General features: G+C 41.9%; 1 protein-coding gene across 4 annotated transcripts; it reads right to left on the bottom strand.

The window, feature by feature from the left end:
• Positions 1-3091: 3091 nt before the first annotated feature.
• Positions 3092-23769, bottom strand: ZFP69 (ZFP69 zinc finger protein). Of its 4 annotated transcripts, none has more exons than XM_009000971.5 (6): positions 23152-23769; positions 21565-22035; positions 19778-19863; positions 10590-10716; positions 9861-9959; positions 3092-4524 (listed from the first exon to the last, which is right to left on the bottom strand). In XM_009000971.5, exons 2-6 carry the CDS (start codon positions 21689-21691, stop codon positions 3386-3388), a joined length of 1578 nt encoding a protein of 525 aa, XP_008999219.3. In that variant the 5' UTR covers positions 21692-22035; positions 23152-23769; the 3' UTR covers positions 3092-3385. The 4 variants fall into 4 exon arrangements, with proteins under 4 accessions (XP_008999219.3, XP_008999220.3, XP_035106877.1 ...); XM_009000972.5 differs by having other exon boundaries at positions 9861-9956; XM_035250986.3 differs by lacking the exon at positions 21565-22035.
• Between the last annotated feature and the right edge of the window lie 441 nt (positions 23770-24210).

Raw genomic sequence — 24210 nt, 5'->3', positions numbered from 1 at the left:
CAAATAAGAATCCTCACCCCAGGAATTTTACACTGGAAATGAGAAAGAGAAGACAGCTTTTGTCTGGGTGATGGAAACTGAATATATGTAAAATATGGAACTGACACTAGCTATTATTTACAATCAGGTGATGAAAAAGGCAGGGCCAGAATGAAGACAGAAACAGAGGTGAGAGATGGAGAGAAAAACGATTCAGGTTTTCCAAAATCCTTCAAGACCTGGTCCCAGTCCACTGTTAGCATGTATCACAGCCCCTGAATTCCATGAGATACTCTGATATTCTTCTAATAATATCCTCCTTGAGGCTTCAGATAGCCCCAGTTGATTTCTAGCTATTTGCAACCTAGAGTTCTAACATACTGACTTTGGTCACAGCCCATATGGGAAGGAGAAAAGTAAATGGAAGTTGAAGCTATAAGGTAGGACTAGATATAATCAGGATTTTAAGTGCTAGGCTTTGGATTGTAACTGGAATAAGTGGCTGTGCGGAGGGACCTGATGGGAAATCCATTAACACAGAATCACTAAAACTTTCATAAAATGTTATCAGATTGAAAAATAAAACATGTTCAAAATCACTGTGGTCCTGGCTTTGGTATTCAGCTTTCAACACATCGTAAGCAATTTTAACTAATAAATGCTTATGCATTGATTTTTATTAGAAAGTTGTGTCTCCTGCCATGTGTTAACTCCTAACACAAGCATCCTGTAAAATGCTATGTTTGTTCATGCTATCATTCATGGTAGACCCTGCCATCCTAAATACCTTGCCTCAATGATCAGTTCTCTTCCATTCCAATCAGAAGGATCACAGCCAAGATTATATTCACTGCAATGAGTCCTTTTAAAGAGACTGATCCTTTTATCTTTGTTTTATCTTTTATAATCTAAAAGGATTAGTTTCTTTAAAAGGACTCCCATCCATCCAACAGTTCCAGGCTTATTAAGTCAGAGACTAGAGCAATTGGTGGAAAGGTGTCTCCTTCTCCAGCTGAGACATTGGTGGGGTTGGCTACCAATCAAGAAGATGCAGATTCCTCTCTGGCTTCAGGTACGGAAAATGTTGCTGTTTCTAGGGAGTGCAGTTCAGCTGGTCCTTCTAGGCCATTTTATTGAAACAAGCTGATGCTCCTCAGATGGCAGACAGGCCTGTTGATCCAGGTCTAGAAGATGGTTCAGCACCAGATATGGTTCTTACAATTCCATATCTTGCTGATGGGAAAACATATAGGTCCAAACCTCTATGAAGGTCCATTTGCCAATATCAATAATAAAAACATGTATACTCTCGGCTGGGTGTAGCGGCTCACACTTGTAATTCCAGCACTTTGGGAGGCCAAGGCAGGCAGATTGTTTGAGGCCAGGAGTCCAAGACCAGCCTGGCCAACATGGTGAAACCCTGTCTCTACTAAAATACAAAAATGAGCCAGGCATGGTGGTGCATGCCTGTAATCTCAGCTACTCAGGAGGCTGAGGCGGAGAACCATTTAGCCCAGGAGGCAGAGGTTGCAGTGAGTCAAGATTGTGGCACTGCACTCCAGCCTGGGAGCTAGAGAGAAACTGCGTCTCAAAAAAACAAACAAAATCCCCCAAAAAAACAAACAAACAAAAAACTCATATATATGCTGTAGCACAAAATTCCAGTTCTAGAAATTTACCCGACATACTTACATGTGTGAAATGAAAATGTGTAAGACTATTCATTGAACGTTGTATAAACAGAAGACTGAAAATAACCAAAATCCATCCACAGTGAAGTGTTAGAATACATTTATACCACGGAATACTATGCAACTATAAAAAATAAGTAGGCACTTTATATAGTGAAGTGGAATGATATCTATGATACATTGTTTGGTTTTTACTTTTGAGACAGTGCCTCGCTCTGTTGCCCAGGCTGGAGTGCAGTGGTATGATCATGGCTCACTGCAGCCTCAACCTCCCAGGCTCAATCCACCTCAGCCTCCAAAGTTGCTGGGACCACAGGTGAGTGCCACCACAACACCCAGCTAATTTTTAATTTTTTTCTAAAGACAGCATATCACTATGTTGCCCAGGCCGGTCTCAAACTCCTGGGTTCAGATCTTCTGCCCTGGCCTCCGAAATTGCTGGGATTATAGGCATGAGCCACTGCAACCAGCCTATATTGTTATGTAATAAAAGTAGCATGCAGATGTGTTTGTATAGGAGGTGGCCATTTCTGCTTAAAAAGACAAAGGAAACTGAGTATTTATATTCTCTTGGATATAAATTAAAAAGCTGAATGGATGCACAAAAAAATTAAAAATGGATGCACAAAAATTATTAAAAATGGTTACCTCTGTGCAAAATCAGTGGTCAGAAATGCAGAAAGGAGGCTTTTCACTGATACAGCTGTCTCCACCTTCTGGACTTTATCTCATGTGAAAGCTTTCCCCATTAAAAAACACATTTATTCTTTTTTGTAGAGACAGGGTCTCACTCTGTTACCCACCTGAAGTACAGTGGTGTGATCACAGCTCATTGCAACCTTGAACTCCTGGGCTCAAGTGATCCTTCTGCTTCAGACTCCTGGACAGCTAGGACTACAGGCGCATGCTACCATGCCTCGCTAACTTTTTTTTTTGTTTTGAGACTGAGTTTTTCTCTTGTTACCCAGGCTGGAGTGCAATGGCGCAATCTCGGCTCACCGCAACCTCCGCCTCCTGGGTTCAGGCAATTCTCCTGCCTCAGCCTCCCGAGTAGCTGGGATTACAGGCATGTGCCACCATGCCCAGCTAATTTTTTGTATTTTTAGTAGAGACGGGGTTTCACCATGTTGACCAGGATGGTCTCGATCTCTGGACCTTGTGATCTACCTGCCTTGGCCTCCCAAAGTGCTGGGAGCCTTGCTAACTTTTTAAAAACTTTTTTGTAGAGATGGGGTCTTGCTATGTTGCCTAGGTTGGTCTTGACTTCTGGCAAGTTATCCTCCTTCTTTGACCTCCCAAAGTGCTGGAATTACAGGCACGAGCCATCATGCCTGGCCAAAAATATAAAATTTTAATTTAAAAAATAGGGGTGGTGATATTTTAAGTTATAGTTTCCAAATGCTGGTTTACAAATCACTGAATACCCATGAAGAATAATTTATTAATCCACCATGAAACCAGAAAAAAAAAAACTATGCTGCTAGTTTTTCTTAATGCTGAAGTAATTTAACTTGAAGGACCAGATTTTAATCTTAAGTACTTTCTATGGAGGTATTAGTAGTCAGTAGCTATCAATGTAATGTTTATTTACACAATGGGTAAAATTAAAAGTTGGCTTAATTACACCAATTCCTCATATTTCAGTCCTGAAATTTTAAAGCATCCTAAATCGCCAACTTAAACTTGGCTTTTGTTCTCATGTCAAATACCTGTTTTTACACATCATTTCGGAAGGTGTTCCTCCTGTGTATTTCATGGTGTCGACTAAGTGATGAGTTATAGCTGAAGGCTTTTCCACATTCATTACATTCATAAGGCTTTTCTCCAGTGTGATGTCTCTGGTGTTTTTTAAAGGATGAATCATGCCTATAGGCTTTTCCACAGCGGTTGCATTCATATGCTTTCACTCCTGTATGAACAGTTTTGTGGTTGCTAAGGTGTATTCTCTGCCTGAAGGCTTTCCCACATTCTTTACATTTGTACGGTCTCTCCCCAGTATGGATTCTCTGGTGATGTGTTAGATACGCTCTGTGACTAAAGGTTTTACAACATGCAGTGCATGCATAGGGCTTCTCCCCAGTATGAATTCTTATATGTTCACTAAGGTGTCTAATCTGTCTAAAGGTTTTCCCACATTCATTGCAAGTAAAGGGTTTCTCTCCAGAATGAGTCCTCAAATGTTGAATCAAGCTAATGTTCTGACTGAAAGCTTTCTGACATTTATCACATACATAGGGTTTCTCGCCAGTGTGAGTTCTATGATGCTGATTAAGTGATGAGCGATGTCTGAAGGCTTTCCCACATTCTTCACATTCAAAGGGTTTCTCACCAGTATGGATTCTCTGGTGTGTACTGAGGGATGCACTTTGACTAAAGGCCCTTCCGCATTCCTTACATCTGAAAGGTTTCTCACCAGTATGAATTCTCATATGTTCAGTAAGGTGAATTGGTTGTTTGAAGATTTTTTCACATATATTACATTCATAGGTTTTTGTTCTTATGTAACCTGTTGGATGATTAATCAAATCTAATTTGTACTTGTTCCGCTTTGTAGGTGTATCACACTTATGGTGCCTCTGTTCAATAATAACATTTGAACTCACTATGGTATTTTCCCCAAATTTGTTAGTTTCTTGGACTCTCTCCTTGTGGGTCAAGATGGCTTGTCTCACATCTCTCACACAAGTTTCCTGGTGCCTTTCTAAGACATCATCATATGTGGAGACTTTTCTCAATGTGGAATAAATTATATCATCCCTCATGAACCGTTCCATCATAATGCCATGATATAACTGTTCCTGTGAAATGGTATTCTTTGCAGTTGACTCAGTGGTTTCTGTGTTACTCTTCAAGTCTGAAAGAAATGAAAAAAATGCAAAAAATAATACTTTTTAATCTCATGGTAAGTGCATGAGATTTTTACTATATTTAAATATAGTTATGCTGCTTGGAGAGGTAATGGGAAAGGAAATTTTAAGTCTTTTAGTCTAGCTCTTTCTAATAATAAAATTTCAGAACTATGTCTTAAGAATATAAGTATTTTTTTTTGAGGTGGAGTCTCGCTCTATTGCCCAGCCTGGAGTGTAGTGGCACAATCTCAGCTCACTGCATCCTCCACCTCCCAAGTTCAAGCAATTCTCTTGCCTCAGCCTTCTGAGTAGCTGGGATTACAGGCATGTGCCACCACACTCAGCTAATTTTTGTATTTTTAGTAGAGACAGGGTTTCACCATGTTGGCCAGGCTGGTCTTGAACTCCTGAACTCAAGTGATCTGCCTGCCTCAGCCTCCCAAAGTGTTGGGATTACGGGCATGAGCCATTGTGCCCAGCCTTTTTTTTTTCCTTCTTCTTTTTTTTTAAGATGGAGTCTCACTCTGTTGCCCAGGCTAGAGTGAAGTGGCATGATCTCAGCTCACTGCAACCTCCAACTCCTGGGTTCAAGTGATTCTCCTGCCTCAGCCTCCCGAGTAGCTGTGATTACAGGTGCGTACCACCACACCCATCTAATTTTTTGTATTTTTAGTAGAGATGGGGTTTCACCATGTTGGCCAGGATGGTGTCAATCTCCTGACCTCATGATCCACCCACCTCAGCCTCCCAAAGTGCTGGGATTACAGGTGTGAGCCACCACACCTGGCCAGAATATAAATATTTTTAATTGACAACTACCTTTGGAAAACAATCTCAGAAAGATAAAAAGATGTTTCCCTCCCCACTCTGGTAGCAGCAGGAGATATTAGTTCAAAAAATACAGTTTGAACTAAGAATATACACAAGAACATTATGCTGTCTTTTATTGAAACTTATGTGTGTGTGTATTTCTCTTTCTATAGTTATTAATATGTCCATGGAAGTATTACTTATACAAAAGAGACTTGTAAGAAACCCAGGCTGCTATGCTGTTACTGCTGCTAGGTTCTAGGAAAATATCCTTCAACCTTTAAGATTTTTACTTGATAAATTTGTTGCACCATTACTAATATTTCAACTGACAGGTCTGTATGTATTCCTGAAAGTTATAATTTCTTCTAAGATTTTTTTAAGCCAACACAGATGGATCATCAGTAATTCAAAGTGTCAAATTCTAAATGAAGACAGGCAATAATAACATTTAATAATGTCTTTGCTCTGCAGTTCTCTTATTCTGGTCTTGAATAGGGGAGGAGGAAGAAAAGACGATGGGGGAAAAGAAAAGCCATTTATGCATCCCTCCCTAATTCAGTATCCAAGCATGAGGGAGTCTCAAGCTAGAGAGGAAGAAGGGAGGATTTAACTTTGAATGTAGTTGGGAGCTGTTATTATTGCACTGAATTAAATAGGCATTTTACTAAAGTCAAGGGTGTTCTTGTTATTTAAAGAGACTGGATCATCCCTGGAACTCTTCAAGATTTCATCTAGAGGCAGGGAAAGAACATTCATAGTAGCTTTAATTATTATTTTCATTATTAAAAGTTGAAGAAGAGAAAACCCAGGAAAATATACAAACAATCATTGGAATTAATAATAGAGTAAAACAAGGTAGCTGCATAAAAGGTCAATGTTCAGAGTCAATTTTGTTATTTCACATAAGCAACATAATTTTTTGTTTTTGAGACAGTTTCACTCTTGTTGCCCAGGCTGGAGTGCAATGGTGTGATCTTGGCTTACTGCAAACTCTGCCTCCCAGGTTCAAGTGATTCTCCTGCCTCAGCCTCCCAAGTAGCTGGGATTACAGGCATGTGCCACCACAACCAACTAAACTCCCGAGTAGCTGGGATTACAGGCATGTGCCACCACAACCAACTAAACTCCCGAGTAGCTGGGATTACAGGTGCATGCCACCATGCCCAGCTAATTTTTGTATTTTTAGTAAAGATGGGGTTTCGCCATGCTGGTCAGCCTGGTCTCAAACTCCTGACCTCAGGTGATCTGCCTGCCTTGGCATCCCAAAGTGCTGGGATTATAGGCATGAGTACTGTGCCCAGCCAGCAACATAATTTTTTTTTTTTTTTGAGACGGAGTTTCGCTCGTTAGTTACCCAGGCTGGAGTGCAATGGCGCAATCTCGGCTCACTGCAACCTCCGCCTCCTGGGTTCAGGCAATTCTCCTGCCTCAGCCTCCCGAGTAGCTGGGATTACAGGCACGCACCACCATGCTCAGCTAATTTTTTGTATTTTTAGTAGAGGCGGGGTTTCACCACGTTGACCAGGATGGTCTCAATCTCTGGACCTTGTGATCCACCTGCCTCGGCCTCCCAAAGTGCTGGGATTACAGGCTTGAGCCACCGCGCCTGGCCAATTTTTAAAAATATACCTGTTCATGACTAAGGCTAGGGGAAAAGAAAAGGAAAAAAACTACCAACTACAATAGCAACAAAATATAAGATTTTCAGAATGAATCTAACAAAAACTGTGCAATATGTACAAGAGAAAATCCTGAAATGTTACTAAAAAAATTAGGAAATATCAATAAATGGAGTGCTATATCATATTCCTGGATAGCAGGATTCAATAGCATAACAATGTTAACTCTCCCCAAAACTGATCAAGAAATTCAGTTCTATTTCAATCAAAATCACAGCAGAATATTTTTGTGTGTAATTTGATGCCTTGATTATATAAATCAGATAGAACAACAAGGAGCCAAGAATAACCAGAACGATTTTAAAGAACAAGGTGAGTGAACTACCTCTACCACGTATGAAGTCTTATTATTAAATACAGTAATTAAGACAGACTAGCATTAGAGGAAGGACAGAAAAACAAAATAATAAAACAACATAAAGAGAGAAACATGATAGAAAAAGAAGATGCAAAACAGAAATAGACCCAAACATATAAAGAAACATGACAGGTAACAGAGCAGCATTAACTATTCCTGGACTGATTAACCATGTGGAGAAAGTTAATCAGATTTCCATCTCATACATACAAATTTATTTATATAAAATAAATTCCAGATGAATTAAAACTAAATGTGAAAAGCAAAACTGAAAATATAGGAATACATGGAAATATATATATGATACATATATAAATAAAATGGAAAATAGCAGGGCAGTCCTACCAACTAAGGAGGCTGAGGCAGAAGAATCACTTGAGCCCAAGAGTTGGAGACCAACTTGGGCAGCAGAGCAAGACCCAGTCTCTAAAAACAATTTTTTTTTAAAGTTTACAAAAAAGGAGAATGATAAGGCATAAAAGCATTTCTTAAACAAAAAGCACAAATCATAAAGAAAAAACCTAATAAATTCAGTAACATTAAATTTAGAAACTTGCATCTGTCAAAAGACACTAATTTTGAAAGTAAAAGATGTCCCACTGACCTAGAGTAAAACATAAAGCTATCAAGGATTATTATCTAGAATAAATACACACACACACAGATTTTTTTCTACAAATAAGAAAAAAGATAATAGAAAAATTGAACAAGAAAAATACAAAAAAAGATAATACAAAAATTGGCAAGCAATATAAACAGGTAATTTACAGAAGAGGAATCCTGGATGGATGGTCGATGAACATGAGAAATATATTTCCTTTCACTGGTAATCAGGAAAATGAAAGAAACAAGATACCATAACCCAGTGAATTTACAAAAATCTTAAAGTTTGACAATAACAAATATTGACAAACATGCTGAGTTCTGGAAACTCTCAAACCCTGTTAATGGGAGAATAAATTGGTGTAACTGCTTTGAAGAGCAAATTGGTAATACCTAACAAAATGAAAGTGCACATATTCTACAACCCAACAATTTTGTTCTACTATCTTAGTGAAACACTTGCATTATGCATACAAGAAATTATGCACACAAAAATCTGCTGCAGCATCTTTGTAACTCCAAAAGTTGGAAACAATGTAAATATCTCTAAACAAGAAAATGAACAAATAAATTGTGGTTTATTAACTCAATGGAAATGAATGAACTAGAAGAACATAGAGGAATATCACTAGTGTTGAATGAGCAAAGCAAAAGAAGTATATATACCATTTATTTAAAGAAAAAGAGCAGGCAAAACAATGCTATATATTGTTTAGTATGTATACACTAATATATATAGACTGCTTTTACATTATATATGTAATAAATGCATGAAAACATGGGAATGATAATATTTCAACACAGAGTGGTTATTTCAAAAGGTGCAAGGGGGACACTGGGGTTTCAACCCTGTTTCATTTCTTAATCTAGGTGGAAGCTACACAGAAATGTGTTAAAATGTTTTCCATGCTTTTCTGAATGTCTAAAATATTTCACAATAAAAAGCAAAGTTGGAGGAGGTTGTTAGAGACCACTAGATTTGTTGTGAAGGAATCCTTTGGTAATTTCTCTTACAGGAGTTTTCATGAAGTAGCTCTTACAAAATATTAAGATACATAAGTTAAAAAGAGAATGATAATCAAAGCTGGAATTGTAAAATGAACATTGGCAAAAAGTAAAAATGGAATGCAGAAAAATTAAAGATTTGTAGAATGCAATGAGAGTCTTGAATAGAGACTGGATTTTGTGAAAATACTATATACATCTGACGGCTTGGAGAAAGCTTTAAATTAGCAGCCCTTAGGATACTGGAGAAAGGGAAAATCAAGGTCAGTCTTAATGAGGACGAGACTGCTCTTCCCTTCAACTCCAGAGGGACTTTTGCAAGGGCTCAGTGAAGGAAAGGGGTAAGGAAGGGAGGGGTGATATTACTTTAGTGCAGGCTCTGTCCAGTGGTCTGAGCCCTCCCCACAGTGAGGCTTTGAGCACTCTGACCTACTCATTAAAAGGTATCATCTGCCTTGGTGATATGGTTTGAGTATTTTCCCCCTCCAAATCTCATGTTGAGATGTGATCCCCAATGTTGGAAATGGGACCTGGAGGGAAGTGTTGGGTCATGGGGGTGGATCACTCATGAATTAGTGTTCTCCCCAAGGTAATGAGTGAGTTCTTGCTCTGAGTGCATGTGAGATCTGGTTGTTTAAAGAGGCTGGCAACTACTCCTTCACTCTCAAGCTCCAGCTCCCACCATGTGACATACTGGCTCCCACTCATCTTTTGCCACAATTGGAAGCTTCCTGAGGCCCTCACCAGGAGCAGATGCCAGTGCCTTGCTTCCTGTACAGCCTGCAGAACTATTAGCCTGTTAAACTTATTTTATTTATAACTTACGGAGTCTCAGGTATTCCTCTATAGCAACACAAAAACAGACTAACACACTTGGTCTCACCTGAACTGGGATCTCCTGAGCCTTCTTTCTCTGTCATCCAGGGCTCTTCTCCTTTCTCTAGCTGGGATATCACACTAGGTTTGGAAAGTTGATATCCTGCTTACATAGTTTAAAAAAAGAGTGTGAATGTTTATGCCGAGGTCTAAGAACCATCCCCAGAATTTTATTATAGTCTTCTGGTATTCAGGGTCTCTGCAAGTGGAAAGGGGTGGGTCTTTTTTTTTTTTTTTTTTTTTTTGAGACAGAGGCTTGCTCTGTCACCCAGGCTGGGGTGCAATGGCTTGATTTTGGCTCACTGCAACCTCTGCCTCCCAGGTTCAAGTGATTCTCTTGCCTCAGCCTCCTGAGTAACTGAGACTACAGGCACACACCACGACACCTGGCTAATTTTTTCATTTTTAGGAGAGATGGGGTTTCACCATGTTGGTCAGGCTGATCTTGAACTCCTAACCCTGTGATCTACCCGCCTTGGCCTCCCAAAGTGCTGGTATTACAGACATGAGCCACCACACCCAGCCAGGGGTGGGTCTTTCTATTCTAGCTCTGTGTAGTAAAGTTGTTCCCCAAGGAAGGCAAATCGGATATGCCCTCACTTGGTTTTCAAAGGGAATAAGACATCTTTAATACGGAACCCAAAATCAAGCCTCAAGGAATCCATACATAAACAATGTAAAATAATGACTCTCCTGTAATGGATGGGTTCTGGATGCATGGATAACCAAGTCTTACCCACTGACACCAAGTTGCTGTAATTCTCCAGCATCACCTCTCGGTACAGATTCTGGTAAGCAGGAGTCAGCTGCCCCCATTCTTCCTGGGTGAAGTCAATAGATATGTCCTTGAAAGTCAACAATTCCTAGAACATCAAACACATTCCTTTTTAGCCAGAGACCACTTCTGTTAAGTTCCAAGGAGTTCTGACACTATTCTAAGTTCTAAGAGATTCTAAACTTACTTTTATCAGGAGCCTTCTCTGGATCTGTTTGGAGATCCTCTTATCTCCAAATCAAATCAACGAAACTCTCTGCAACTGTAGTATGTCTGGTTCTCTAATCTGGAGATTGTAGTAATGTAATATACAGAAAGACAGGGTAAGAGGCATAGGGAGAACCACAGTGAGGGTAGAATAATCTTTTATGTAAAGTGGTTGGGGAGGGCTCTCTAAAAGGGTGATATTTCATAGTCCGTTTTTGTGTTGCTATAAAAAATACAACAGGTATAGAGACAGAGACATAAATTCAGTAAAGGAGAGAACCATGTGGAAGTCTGAGAGAAGAACAACCAAAAAGCAGGTGCAAAGAACCTAAGGAGAGCGCATCCTTGGCTTGAGGAATAGGAAGGTGAACAGCATGGCTAGAGGTAGCCTGGTTAATGAGAGAGTGGAAAGAGATGAAATCAGAGAGGTGGTGATGAGGAACAGGGTGGGATGGGGATAGAGGTTCCCCCACCACCTCAGGCACTTACTATCATAGAGACCTAGCATTCTTGCTGAGCTTGAATTCTGTGGCACTGCTGGAGTTTAATGCAAAAATGAACAAAACTGTCTGGAACTGTAGTCTAATCCCTTCCTAAGATCAAATGATAAAAAGATGAAAAGCCCTCGGCAGTGGTGGCAAGAGCTAATTAGAAGTATATTCAATCAAATTAAAGCTGCATGACTGCCAGAGCTCAGCCACATCTCTAGGAGGAGCCCCACACCTTTAACCACCAGAGAGACGAAAGGGCTTGAAATGGAACAAACCAAAACAAACGAACAAACTATACATGTATGTGTGTATTTATACACACACTCCTGCCTTGACCGTCAAAGTGCTGGGATTACAGGCATGAGACATTGTGCCCGGCTGGGAGATCACGTTTCACTGTGATACGCAATTTACTGTAGAGATCACACTGCATATAAGTAGATATTTGAAACACCAGAGCTGACTACAATGGTCACAGGAGACAGTCAAACAAATTATCACAGTAATACCATATGTGTACTACAGTTTATTTTATGCAGTAGTGATTTAATACTGCATCTTTACATTTGTTTACATTTCTCTCAACTTTGAATGGCACCATGAGTGGTCTGTGCACATAAGCTTTGACAATTTTTAACTTTTTATAATAGATATGGAATATCTATTATGGTAGTAAATGATAAAATAGACTAGTATCTACATATACTTTATGTATTCAAAACACACCTAACTTTCTCTTAATTTTTTTGATATTCCTAGGCTACATGGTTCATCTGCAAGTTTTTCAAACTGTCACAAATGTTTCCATGTATTTATTGAAAAAAATCCATATAGAAGTGGACCTGTACAGGTCAAACCTGCACTGTTCAAGAATCAACTGTAAATGAAAATTCTACAAGTGAAAAATACAATATCTACAAAATTCAATGGATGGACTTAAAGCAGATTAGACCATGATGAAGACAAGATCAGTGAAACTTAAGATGGATCAATAAATATTCACATTAGAGTACGAAGAGAAAAAAAATCTGTGGGATAATATCAAATGGTCAAAAAAACATGTAATTAGAATCTGAGGGCTAGGTGGGGTGGCTCATGCCTGTAATCCCAGCACTTTAGAAAGCCAAGACAGGAGGACTGCTTGAGCTAAGGAGTTGAGACCAGCCTAGGCAATATAGGAAGACCCTATTTCTGAAAAAAAAAAAAATACAAAAATTAGCCAGGTGTGGTGGTGCATACCTGTAGCCCCAGCTACTCAGGAGCTCAGGAGGCTGAGACAGGAGGATTGCTTAAGCCTGAGAGGTAGAGGCTGCAGTGAGCTATGATCTCTCCACTGCACTCCAGTCTGGGTGACAGAGCAACACCTGGTTAAAAAAAAAAAAGGATGAAGGAAGGAAGGGATGGAGGAAGGGAGGGAAGGAAAGGAGAAAGGAAGGCAGGAAAAAAGGAAGGGAAGAAGGGAGAAAGGGTGGAGGGGAGAAAGGGAGTGAGGAAGGGAGACGGAGGGATGGAGGGAAGAAGGAAGGAAGGAGAGAGAGAAAGTAAGAGGAAGAGAGAAAAAGCAGAAGGAAAGAAGGAAGGGAGGAAAGAAGAAGAGAGAGAAAGCAAAAGGAAGGAAGGAAGCAAAAGGAAGGAAGAAAGAAGGGAGGGAGGATGGATCTCAGAAGAGAGAATAGGTAGAAAAAAAAAATTTGAAAAATAATGAATGAAGATTTTCCAAACTGATAGGAAAAAAAATCAACCCATAGATTCAAGAAGCTCATCGAACTCCAAAAAGGATAAACTCAAAGAAAATCACAGCAAGGCACAGTGGCTCGTGTCTGTCATCCCAGCACTTTGGGAGGCCATGGTGGCAGATCACTTGAGGTCAGGAGTTCGAGACCAGCCTGGCCAACATGGTGAAAACCCGTCTCTACTAAAAATACAAAAAAAAAAAAAAAAAAAAAATTAGCTGGATGCGGTATTGCACAGCTATAATCCTAGCTACTTGAGAGAATGACATGGGAGGATGGCTTGAACCTGGGAGGTGGAGGTTGCAGTGACCCAAGATCACCTCAAAAAAAAAGAAAAAAAAGAGACACATATACACATCGGATAAAAGTTGATATAAAACAGATACATCACATAAAAAGAGTAACAGCTGCCTTCTCATCCAGACAATACAATTAAAAGATAATGGAATTTTTTTTTTTTTTTTTTTTTGAGACTGAGTCTCTCTCGCTTCCTAGCCCAGGCTGGAGTGCAGCGCAGTGATCTCGGCTCACTGCAACCTCCGCCTCCTGGCTCCTGGTTCAAGCAATTCTCCTACCTCAGTTTCCCAAGCAGCTGGGATTACAGGCACGAGCCACCAATGCCCAGCTAATTTTTGTATTTTTTTAGTAGATACAGGGTTTCACCATGTTGGCCAGTCTGGTCTTGAACTTCTTTTTTTTTTTTTTTTATTATAAATGGATATATTTTTAATTTTAAATAATTATAAATTCACAGAAAGTTTACAAATTAGTATAGAGCGGCCCCATGTACCCTTCACCCAGTTTTCCCCAAAGGTAACATTTATTTTATTTTTAGGTATTTGTGACGAGGTCTTGCTCTGTTGCCCAGGCTGGAGTGCAGTGGTGCAATCTCGGCTCACTGCAACCTCCGGCTTCCTGGTTCAAGCGATTCTCCTGCCTCAGCCTCCCGAGTAGCTCAGACTACCAGCGCCCAGCTAATTTTTGTACTTTTAGTAGAGATGGGGTTTCACCATGTTGGTCAGGCTGCTCTGGAACTCCTGACCTCAGGGGATCTGCCGACCCTGGCCTCCCAAAGTCCTGGGGTTACAGGCATAAGCCACTGCGCTTGGCCCCCAGATCTAACATTTTATGTAACTATAGTACTATTCTTGACATGAGGAAATGGCAGACCTACACCATTTAATCAACTGCCACCAGCACAACCAACATTCCGACCTCTCTCCGGCTGCCACTTCACAGACACGCCCACTCCCCACCCCAACCCCAAGCCCCTGGTGACCAACAATCTGGCCTCCATGTCTATAATCTTGCCACAGAAATGGAATCATACAGCATGTGACTTTCTGTGAACGGCCTTCTCACTCAGCATATTTTTCAGTAGCTGATAGAGGTGTTCCATTTCTCTACTTTTTCCAGATTTTCTTGCAATTCAGCATACTGTACCTTCATAAAAGTGTTCAAACACACTGGGTGCGGTGGCTCACGCCTGTAATCCCAGCACTCGGGAGTCTGAGGTTAGCACATCACCTGAGGCCAGGAGTTCCAGGCCAGCCTGACCAACATGGTGAAACCCCACCTCTACTAAAAATAGAAAAAAAAATTTAGCCAGGTGTGGTGGCGGACACCTATAATCCCAGCCACTCAGGAGGCTGAGGCAGGAGAATCACTCGAACTCAGGAGGCAGAGACTGCAGTGAGCCAAGAGGAGAGATCGCACCACTGCACTACAGCCTGGACAACAAGAGCGAAAGTCCATCTCAAAAATAAATAAATTATTAAATAAAGTGTTCAAACACTTAGTATAATGAGCACCTGCATTTCTGCAGCACTCAGCTTTGGTCAGTATTTTATCTTTTCTATCTTCATTTTTTTCCCTTTTTAAAAATTTTTTATTTTTATAAATAAAAATGGGGTTTCACCATGTTGGTCAGGCTGGTCTTGAACCCCCGACCTCAGGTGATCTGCCCGCCTTGGCCTCCAATGTGCTTGGATTACAGGCGTGAGCCACCACGCCCGGCTTCTGGTCTTGAACTTCTGACCTCATGATCCACTCGCCTCGGCCTCCCAAAGTGCTGGGATTATAGGCATGAGCCACCGCGCCCGGCGGATAATGGAACTTTTTTTTTTTTTTTTTTTTTTGAGATGGAGTCTCGCTCTTGTTGCCCGGGAGAACTTTTTTTTTTTTTTGAGACGGAGTCTCGCTCTTGTTTCCCGGGCTGGAGTGCAATGTTGTGATGTCCGCTCACTGCAAACTTCGCCTCCCCGGTTCAAGTGAGTCTCCAGCCTCAGCCTCCCAAGTAGCTGGGATGACAGGTGCCCGCCACCACGTCCAGCTAATTTTTTTGTATTTTTAGTGGAGATGGGGTTTCACTATGTTGGTCAGGCTAGTTACCAGCTCCTGACCTCAGGTGATACACCCACCTCGGCTCCCAAAGTGCTGGGATTACAGGTGTGAGCCACCACGCCCTGCCGATAATGGAACATTTTTAAAGTGCTTAAAGAAAAAGCAGTCAACCTAGAATTCTTTATCCAATAAAAGATTCTCAAATAGTAAGATAATATTAAGAAATGTTTAGATCAAGAAAAGTCGTGAGAATTTGTTTCCGGAACACCCACATTACAAGAAATGCTAAACAAAGTTCTTTAAACTGAAGGGAAATGATGTCAGAGAAACCTGGAATGAAAGGAAACAAGAGTGCCTAAATAGATAAATATGTGGGCAAATATGAAAGACATGTTTTTTTCATTTTCCTAATTTTTTATAAGACAGTTTAATACTAAAAGCAAAATTAACAATGTACTGTTGTGTTTTTACATGTAAAACAAAACATATATTGACAATAACAGAGTGGGAAGGAGTATATGAAAATATAATGTAAGTCTTTCATATTATATGTGAAGCATACAATATTAATTCAAAGTAACTGTGAAATGTTTCTTTTGTAACATGTGTAATGTTAAATACAAATTTTTTTTTGAGACAGAGTTGCCCAGGCTGGAGAGCAGTGGTGCAATCTTGGCTCACTTCAACCTCTGCCTCCCAGGTTTAGACAATTCTCTTGCCTCAGCCTCCTGGGTAGCTGGGACTACAGGTACACACTACCACACCAGGCTAATTTTTTTGTATTTTTATTAGAGACAGGGTTTCACAGTGTTAGCCAGGGTGTTCTCAATATCCTGACCTTGTGATCCGCCCACCTTGGCCACCCAAAGTGCTGGGATTACAGGGGTGAGCCACTGTGCCCGGCCTCGTTAAATACAATTTTTCACATTCCACAGTTACTCTGAATTAATATTACGTGGCTTCACATATAATATGATATTTTTTAGTGGTTGTTAGAGCAACCACTAAAAAAAATCAAAGAAATGGCCAGGCTCAATAGCTCATGCCTGTAATCTCAGCACTTTGGGAGGCTGAGGTGGGTGGATCACCTGAGGTCAGGAGTTCAAGACCAGCCTGGCCACCATGGCAAAACCCTCTCTCTACTAAAAATACAAAAATTAGCTGGGTGTGGTGGCAGGAGCCTGTAATCCCATCTACTAGGGAGGCTGAGGCAGAAGAATCGCTTGAACCTGGGAGGCAGAGGTTGCAGTTAGCTGAGATCACGCCATTGCACTCCAGTCTGGGCAACAAGAGCAAAACTCTGTCTCAAAAAAAAATTGAAGAACTGTAGCTTAAAAGTCATTAGAAGACACAAAATAGAATACTGGAAAAATGATTCAATCCAAAAGATGGCAGAAAAAGGCCAGCCACAGTGGCTCATGCCTGAAATCCTAGCATTTTCGGAGGCTCAGGTGAGCAGGTTACTTGAGGTCAGGAGTTTGAGACCAGCCTGGCCAACATGGTGAAACCCCATCTATACTAAAAATACAAAATTAGCCAGGCATGGTGGAAGGCCCTTTTAATCCCAGATACTTGGGAGGCTGAGGCAGAATTGCTTGAACACGGGAGGCAGAGGTTACAGTAAGCTGAGATCACATCACTGCACTCCAACCTGGGTGACAGAGTGAGACTCTTTCTTTAGAAACAAAACAACAAACAAAAACAAACAAACAAAAAAAGAAGGCAGGAAAAGAGAAACAAATAAACAAAGGCTAGATAGGACAAATAGAAAACAAAAACAAAAATATAATCCCATCCCATCCCATCCCATCCATCTTTGAGATGGAGTTTTGCTCTTACTGCCCAGGCTGGAGTACAGTGGTGCACTGGCTGCAACCACCGCCTCCCAGGTTCAATCAAGTCCCCTGCCTCAGCCTCCCGAATAGCTGGGATTACAGGCATCCACTACCACGCTTGGCGAATTATTTGTATTTTTAGTAGAGATGGGGCTTCACCATGTTGGCCAGGGTGGTCTCAAGCTCCTGACCTCAGGTGATCCATCCACCTCAAGCATCCCAGAATGCTGGGATTACAGGCATGAGCTACCGCACCAGGCCCATACTGATTACTTTAACTGTAAATGGACTCAATAGGCAAGACTTAGCTACATTTAAGAAGGTCACAATTTAACTATAATGACAGAGATAGGTTTAAAGTAAAAAGATGAAAAAAGCTATACTGTACAAACAATAATTAAAAGAACTTTGGAGGCATATATTCTACCATACTAGGACTTCTGGAAAAGAAGTATTACTAGAGAAAAAGAGGGACATTTCATAATGATAAGAGGGTCAACAATTCTAAGTGTTTATACATGTGATGACAGAACTTCAAAATAAAGCAGAATTGACAGAACTAAAGAGAGATATAGTCAAAAATCACAATAATTAGAAACTTTAACACTCCTCTCTCAGTAATTGATATAACCGGTAGACAAAAACTCATTAAAGCTACAGAATATTTGAACAACACAACCAACCAATTTAACCTAATTAACACTTATGGAACACTATGCCTAACAACTACGGAACCTATATTCTTTTTACAAATAGACATCTCATACACTCTCTTTGGGGTGAGGAATGGAATACTGATTTAAAAGGGGCATGGAGAACTTTCTGAGATGGTAGAAATGTTCTCTATCTTGATTTGATTACATACTATGTGTATCAAAATCAGATGATACAGAATTTCCTTTTTTTTTTTGAGACTGAGTCTCACTCTGTGGTTCAGGCCGTAGACCAGTGGTGCAATCATACCTCACTGCAATCTAAAAGTCCTGGGCTCAAGCAATTCTCCTCCCTAAGCTTCCCAAGTAGTTAAGACTACAGGAACATGCCACCACACTCTGCTAATTAAAACAATCACATAAAGATAGGGTCTTAACTATCTTGCCAACTGGTCGCAAACTCTTGAGCTCAAGCAATCCTCCTGCCTCAGCCTCCCAAAGTGCTGGGATTACAGACATGAGCCACTGCACCCAGCCCAAACTATACACTTTCTTAGTGTATTTTCCTGTATGTAAATTGTACTTTAATTTAAAAAAAAATTAATCCTTTCCCAATGCTAAGAAGCCCATCAGTTTATGATAAATGTAGGAAGTGAAAAATTCCAGATAAGTAGAATGTAGCAATGACTTTTTAACCTATTATTGTTACTTCTTCCATATTACTATAAATAAAGCTGTAACATATTTCGACCTTCGATGGCAGATATTAGCATCTGAACTTCTTACTTGAGGAAAATGAGACTGTAAAAAGCTCAAGTAATTGCCCCAGATGACTGAGCAAGTAAAGACAAATGTTGCACCATCTAATTTCAGAACTCCAGTTCATTTCACTTAAAACTCTTCTGTCCTCCAATAAGATCTCCTCTTTGCGTCTTTCTTTCACATTTATTCTAGTTTTTCCTCCATTTCATCTATGTTTCCAGCAGGCAGTATAGACTATCCCATTTCCGACACCCTGTTGTAGCTGCTCCCAGTGGCCGCTCTTGCTTTTCTGCCCAGCCTGTCTGATGTGTGCACTGTGTGGCCTATTTCTTCTCTACTCACTTTTCCTTTGGCTCTGGTTTGACCTCTGTTCTCAATATTACACTAATGGTCACCTGTCGAAGTTCACAGTAATACGCTGTACATCACTAAGAAAGTCAGAAGCTTCTTACACATTTTGATTTTGAGTATTTTATTGAGATTTCTCTTAGATCTCAAGTGGTATCAGTTGGTTTTTTTTTTTTTTTTTTGAGACGGAGTATCGCTCTTGTTACCCAGGCTGGAGTGCAATGGCGCGATCTCGGCTCACTGCAACCTCTGCCTCCTGGGTTCAGGCAATTCTCCTGCCTCAGCCTCCTGAGTAGCTGGGATTACAGGCACGCGCCACCATGCCCAGCTAATTTTTTTTTAAATTTTTAGTAGAGATGGGGTTTTACCATGTTGACCAGGATGGTCTCGATCTCTTGACCTCGTGATCCACCCGCCTCGGCCTCCCAAAGTGCTGGGATTATAGGTGTGAGCCACCGCGCCCAGCCTATCAGTTGGTTTTTATGGCTAGAATTGTATCACTCATTTCACTTTCTTTATAGAAAGCAGCATAATACTAGATTCAGATGTTAGTGAGAAACAAGAGTGACAAGGAGGGGGACCCCTATGAGTAGGGAAATTACCACCACCGAAGCCTAATTTTCTGTAAAACAGCAACTTGCATTGAGCTCCCCAGGTTGAATTTCTTAGTCTTAATACCCTACCTCACCGCCACTCTCACCTTTACAAAAGAGACAGGTTATATACCCTAAAAAACCAAGAAGCAATGTCAAGAAAATGAGATGAATCACTACTCACCTGGGATTCTGCTGTCGGGAGTCCAGGGTTCACTTCATCCTCTAAACTTTCTTCCTGGGTCTCATCAGCATCCTGAGATAGCAGAGCTGGGGAAGGAAAACAGCCATGAGGTTTGCATCTTCCCAAATCACCCAAACAGAGAAACTGCCTGCAGACCCACTCAGGTGTGGCTCCACCCCGAAAACGTTCGCCGAGAACAACTCAAGAGCAGCCTGAAGCTCCCTCAATAAGGAGGACCTGCTGCAAGTTGCTGTGGGGATTAATGTTCCCCAATGATCAAAAACCATATATGAGAGAACAAAGTATTTAAATGGAGAATTCTTTAAATCCCACTCCCCCTTCCAAAAAATTCTACCAATGGTCAATGCTGGTCCAAAAGCATAGCTCTAACAGGCCACTCCTTTGTCCAAAAATCCTCAAAGTTTCCCCACTGACAAAGAAAAATCCAAACATTTCACCATGGACTTCAAGGCACTCTACAATCTGCCCAAAGCATATTTTCTCAACAATGGGTACCTCTAAAGTACCATCCGTTATAAATGGGACATACCCATTCACCATATTCTTAACTCTCAGTCAGACTGAAGACTCCTCATTTTCTTCAAGGCATCCACTTTTGCATCCTTTCCCCAAATCTACACAAAAACCCAAGACGTTCTTCAAGGTCCAAATCAATGCTACCTGTTCTGTGAAAATTTCTTAAGTACATACAACCAGAACAAAGTTTCCTGTCTCTTGTGTTCCAAAATAATTTTCTTAGGCTACTTTCTACTATTTTGATTGAGGTGTATGCCCATCTCCATCCACTTGTAATCAGAATTCGAGATAATTATTCATTTTTCCATCTGTTAAGTTGCTCAGCCAAAGTCCCTGCCTGACACAGCTAGAACAATAAATACTGGCTGAATGTAAAGCATTAAAGGTATGAATTAAAACGCCACATAAGACACATGACTTCCTCCATCCTTCTATTTACTCCTAACCAGACCACTAAATAAGGTGTGATCTTTGGGCATCTCTCCCACAGTTCAAGATAACATGGGATTAATCTAGCATGTCATTCCTGCCTCTCAGTAGATGAAAATAAAAAGCTGATACTTGTGATAAATATTGGTTTGGGGCTAAAATGACTGGAACTTGTGCAGGAAAACCCTCAGAGGACTTAAGGAGGGCAGAAATCTTAGACCCCTGTCTGTGAATCACATTCCCACATTCAGACACTGCTGGCAGAGAACACCTTGTATTCTATCTTCCTGCCATATGTAGTATTTGAAGATGGAAGGTCGGGCACGGTGGCTCACGCCTGTAATCCCAGCACTTTGGGAGGCCAAGGTGAGTTGATCACGAGATCAGGAGTTCAAGACCAGCCTGGGCAAGATGTTGAAACCCATCTCTACTAAAAATACAAAAATTAGCCGTGTGCAGTGGCAGGCACCTGTAATCCCAGCTACTCAGGAAGCTGAGGAAGGAGAATCACTTGAACCTGGTGGGGCAGTGGTTGCAGTGAGCCACGATCATGTCACTGCACTCCAGCCTGGGCGACAGAGTAAGATTCTGTCTCAAAAAAAAAAAAAAGGAAGATGGAGATGAGAGCAGCTGAAAGCACATGTCACAAGGAGCCCACGTTGGAGTCCATTATTTTCCCTCACAGCTGTCCCCTTCCCAAAAAACACAAGAATGAACCACCAAAGACCTTCTCTCCCACTTTCTACTTCAATGAAGTGTGTACCCATCTTTTCACACACAAATGAGATCCCCTTCTTCCCCCTCCATCAGTCTATTCTCACCTTCTCCTTCAAACATTTTAGTTACATCCTCCCAAAGGGGCGCCCCCTCCGTGGCCTTCTTTGGATGTTGCAATTTCACCCAGGTGCTGGCCTCAGTAGGCAGAGTGATCAGGAGCTGCTGTGGCATGACGATGCCTGCCTGACTGGACTTGTCCCCTCCCGTGAGGAAACTGCCAGAAGCTCTGATGAGAGGCTTCCCAGTTGTGGGGTGTTCCTCAGATTCCAATCACCTGCCCTCTGGACTTCAGTGTGTCCCTGCAGCACCAGGACCTAGGGTTTCCTAGAGGCTGATGTGACTGTAACAACTCTAGGAAACAAACTCTCCTTTAAATCAAGCATTTTCTTTGGGAGCCAGTCACTTAGTTAGGTTTGAGTTCATGTCTCCATACTCTTTAGAGGAGCAAAAGGGAAGAGAAGAATCCAAAAGCACCTGTCTCCAGAGCTCCAGAAACTGCAGAAATATATTGAAAACTGCAAAATACCCAAAACAAAAATATGTTATCCATGCAGGAATAAATATAATACATGTTCTTGGATGTGGCTCTATCTCCAGTTCCACACATACATACACAAACATGCAAAGATGTACAAACATGCACAGACCCTGCCTCATCTTCCCTCCTCATAAGCTGCATGCATCTTCTGCTTGGATACGGACAGGGTTTAAGAGGCCAGGGTCTGCCTGGCTTAGAACCCTGACACTTGCACTTAAAATCCCTATGACACTTCAGCTCTCTGAGCTTCAGTTTCTCAATCTATAAAATGGAGATAATAATTACATTCCATAGAGTTGTAATGTTGGTTGAGACAATGCTAGGCATACCCTATAAACCTGTTATAAATCCGTTATAAACCTGTTATCATATTGCTGAATCAAAGCATAAAACTTTTAGTTTTAAAAGTTATTTTTAGAAACAATTAAATCTGAATTTAAAGCTCAAAATATCTCAAGTGACAGAATAATGACATAGCTGCATTTTGGCATGAGCAAGCAGTGACAGCCACGTCACCACCCACACAGATGCCCAGCAGCTGGCAACTTCCTTTGAACCACACTGGGAAGACGCATCTTGGATTCAGAAATGTTAAAATTGGGGAAGAGGTTATGTCTTCAAATGGTGTAAATGTAGTATAATGAGGACTATTGAAGAATGGTAACAGGCAAATTTGGAAACAACTCAAATCCATCATCTTAACCAACCCCTAGAATCGGAGCAAGTGCTTTCACAGTGACCAGGTCCGGAGTATATGGCATTCCAAGAACAGTCCGATCTACGTGGGAAGGGAGCTGTCCCAACTTTTTGAAGTTTGTTGGAGAAAGATGGGTATGTGACTTACAGGAGTGTGTGTTTGTGTGTGACTATATGCAGAGACAGGAGCTGCGTGTGTTCTAGAAATTGGAGCTTGTGAAAAATGTCCTACCTCTGAATACATAAAAAGTCTTGTTACCAAAGTACAGGAATTTTCGAATCTTACTTGGGAAACAGCTAATGGCTGAGAAGCTTTATACCAAAGACGCCCCACCCTCACAGTGCTCCCAGACACGCCACCCTCGGACTTAAAGACTGCACACACACTCCTACTCACCACATCGGTCTTGGACGCAGGTAGGACCGGAGATGGGGGCGTGGGAGCGCTCGCTCTTGAGTGTCTCTTTAGAGACGGACTGAGTGGTAACAGATACTGTTCTCTCCCAGCGTTTTAGAGACAGACCACATCTCCACTCAACGCAATCATTCTCCAAAAAGCGTTCAGCGTTGAGTTCGGCTTCCTTCGGAAGCCCGGAGGACCCTAGGTCTCCGAACTGGACGAGGTTCTGCTCCAAATTCCCATCAGGGGTCCGCCCAGGCGGGTGGGTTTTGCCAGCCGCACCCCCAGGAGCGAGGCTTTGAGGGCCGGAATGGGAGGGGTGCCCCGAGCCGGCGTCCTGCAGACCCGGGCGAGGATACACCTCCCAGGCTGCCGCTTTACCGCGGGGCCGGCGGCTGCAGCCAAGCCCACCCAGCCCGGCCTTTTAGGCCGCAGCCGGGCGTCTAGCCTGGCCTCTGCCCTCCGGCTGCGCCCTCCCGGCCGCTCACACCGCCGGCCGCTCTCGCTCCAGGCCTGGCGACCCCAGGGCCCACCCCACGCGGTCCCGCTGCAGCCGCGGCCACAACCCGCGCGTCTTCCGGCGGGTTCTGAGCCCCGGCCGCCGGCTCCGCCCACGTGGGGCAGCCGCGAGCCCGCCCTCTCCCGGAAAGCAGCGCGCGCCCCCGAACCCGGAAACTGGAAGCCGCCCGAGCGCGCCCCTGAGGGTCCCCCCACTACCGTGGATAGCGGCCGCCCAACCACATCGCCCCACATTTCCTCACGGGGTCCCTGGGAGATCTCCTTCAGCCTTTCCAGTGAAGCGCCTTCTCTGTCATTCATTCCTTCATTCTTCATTCAGTCATCTATTCTGAGCGTGCAAGATCTACCCCCGCATTCTTATAGGTCCTAAGTATACAGCAGTTAACAAAACGCAGTTCCTGGTTTCTTGGAACTTAATTACACTGAAATTAATTAATGAATAGAAAAATAAACAGATAATACCCCAAGCAATGGGAGGACTATGAAGAAAAGGAAAGCAGGGTGGGAAGATTGTGGGCTAGGATATTTGTATTAACC

The sequence above is a fragment of the Callithrix jacchus genome, chromosome 7, assembly GCF_049354715.1.
Source record: "Callithrix jacchus isolate 240 chromosome 7, calJac240_pri, whole genome shotgun sequence".
Lineage (NCBI taxonomy): Eukaryota > Metazoa > Chordata > Mammalia > Primates > Cebidae > Callithrix > Callithrix jacchus.
This window is presented reverse-complemented; position numbering and strand designations above follow the sequence as displayed.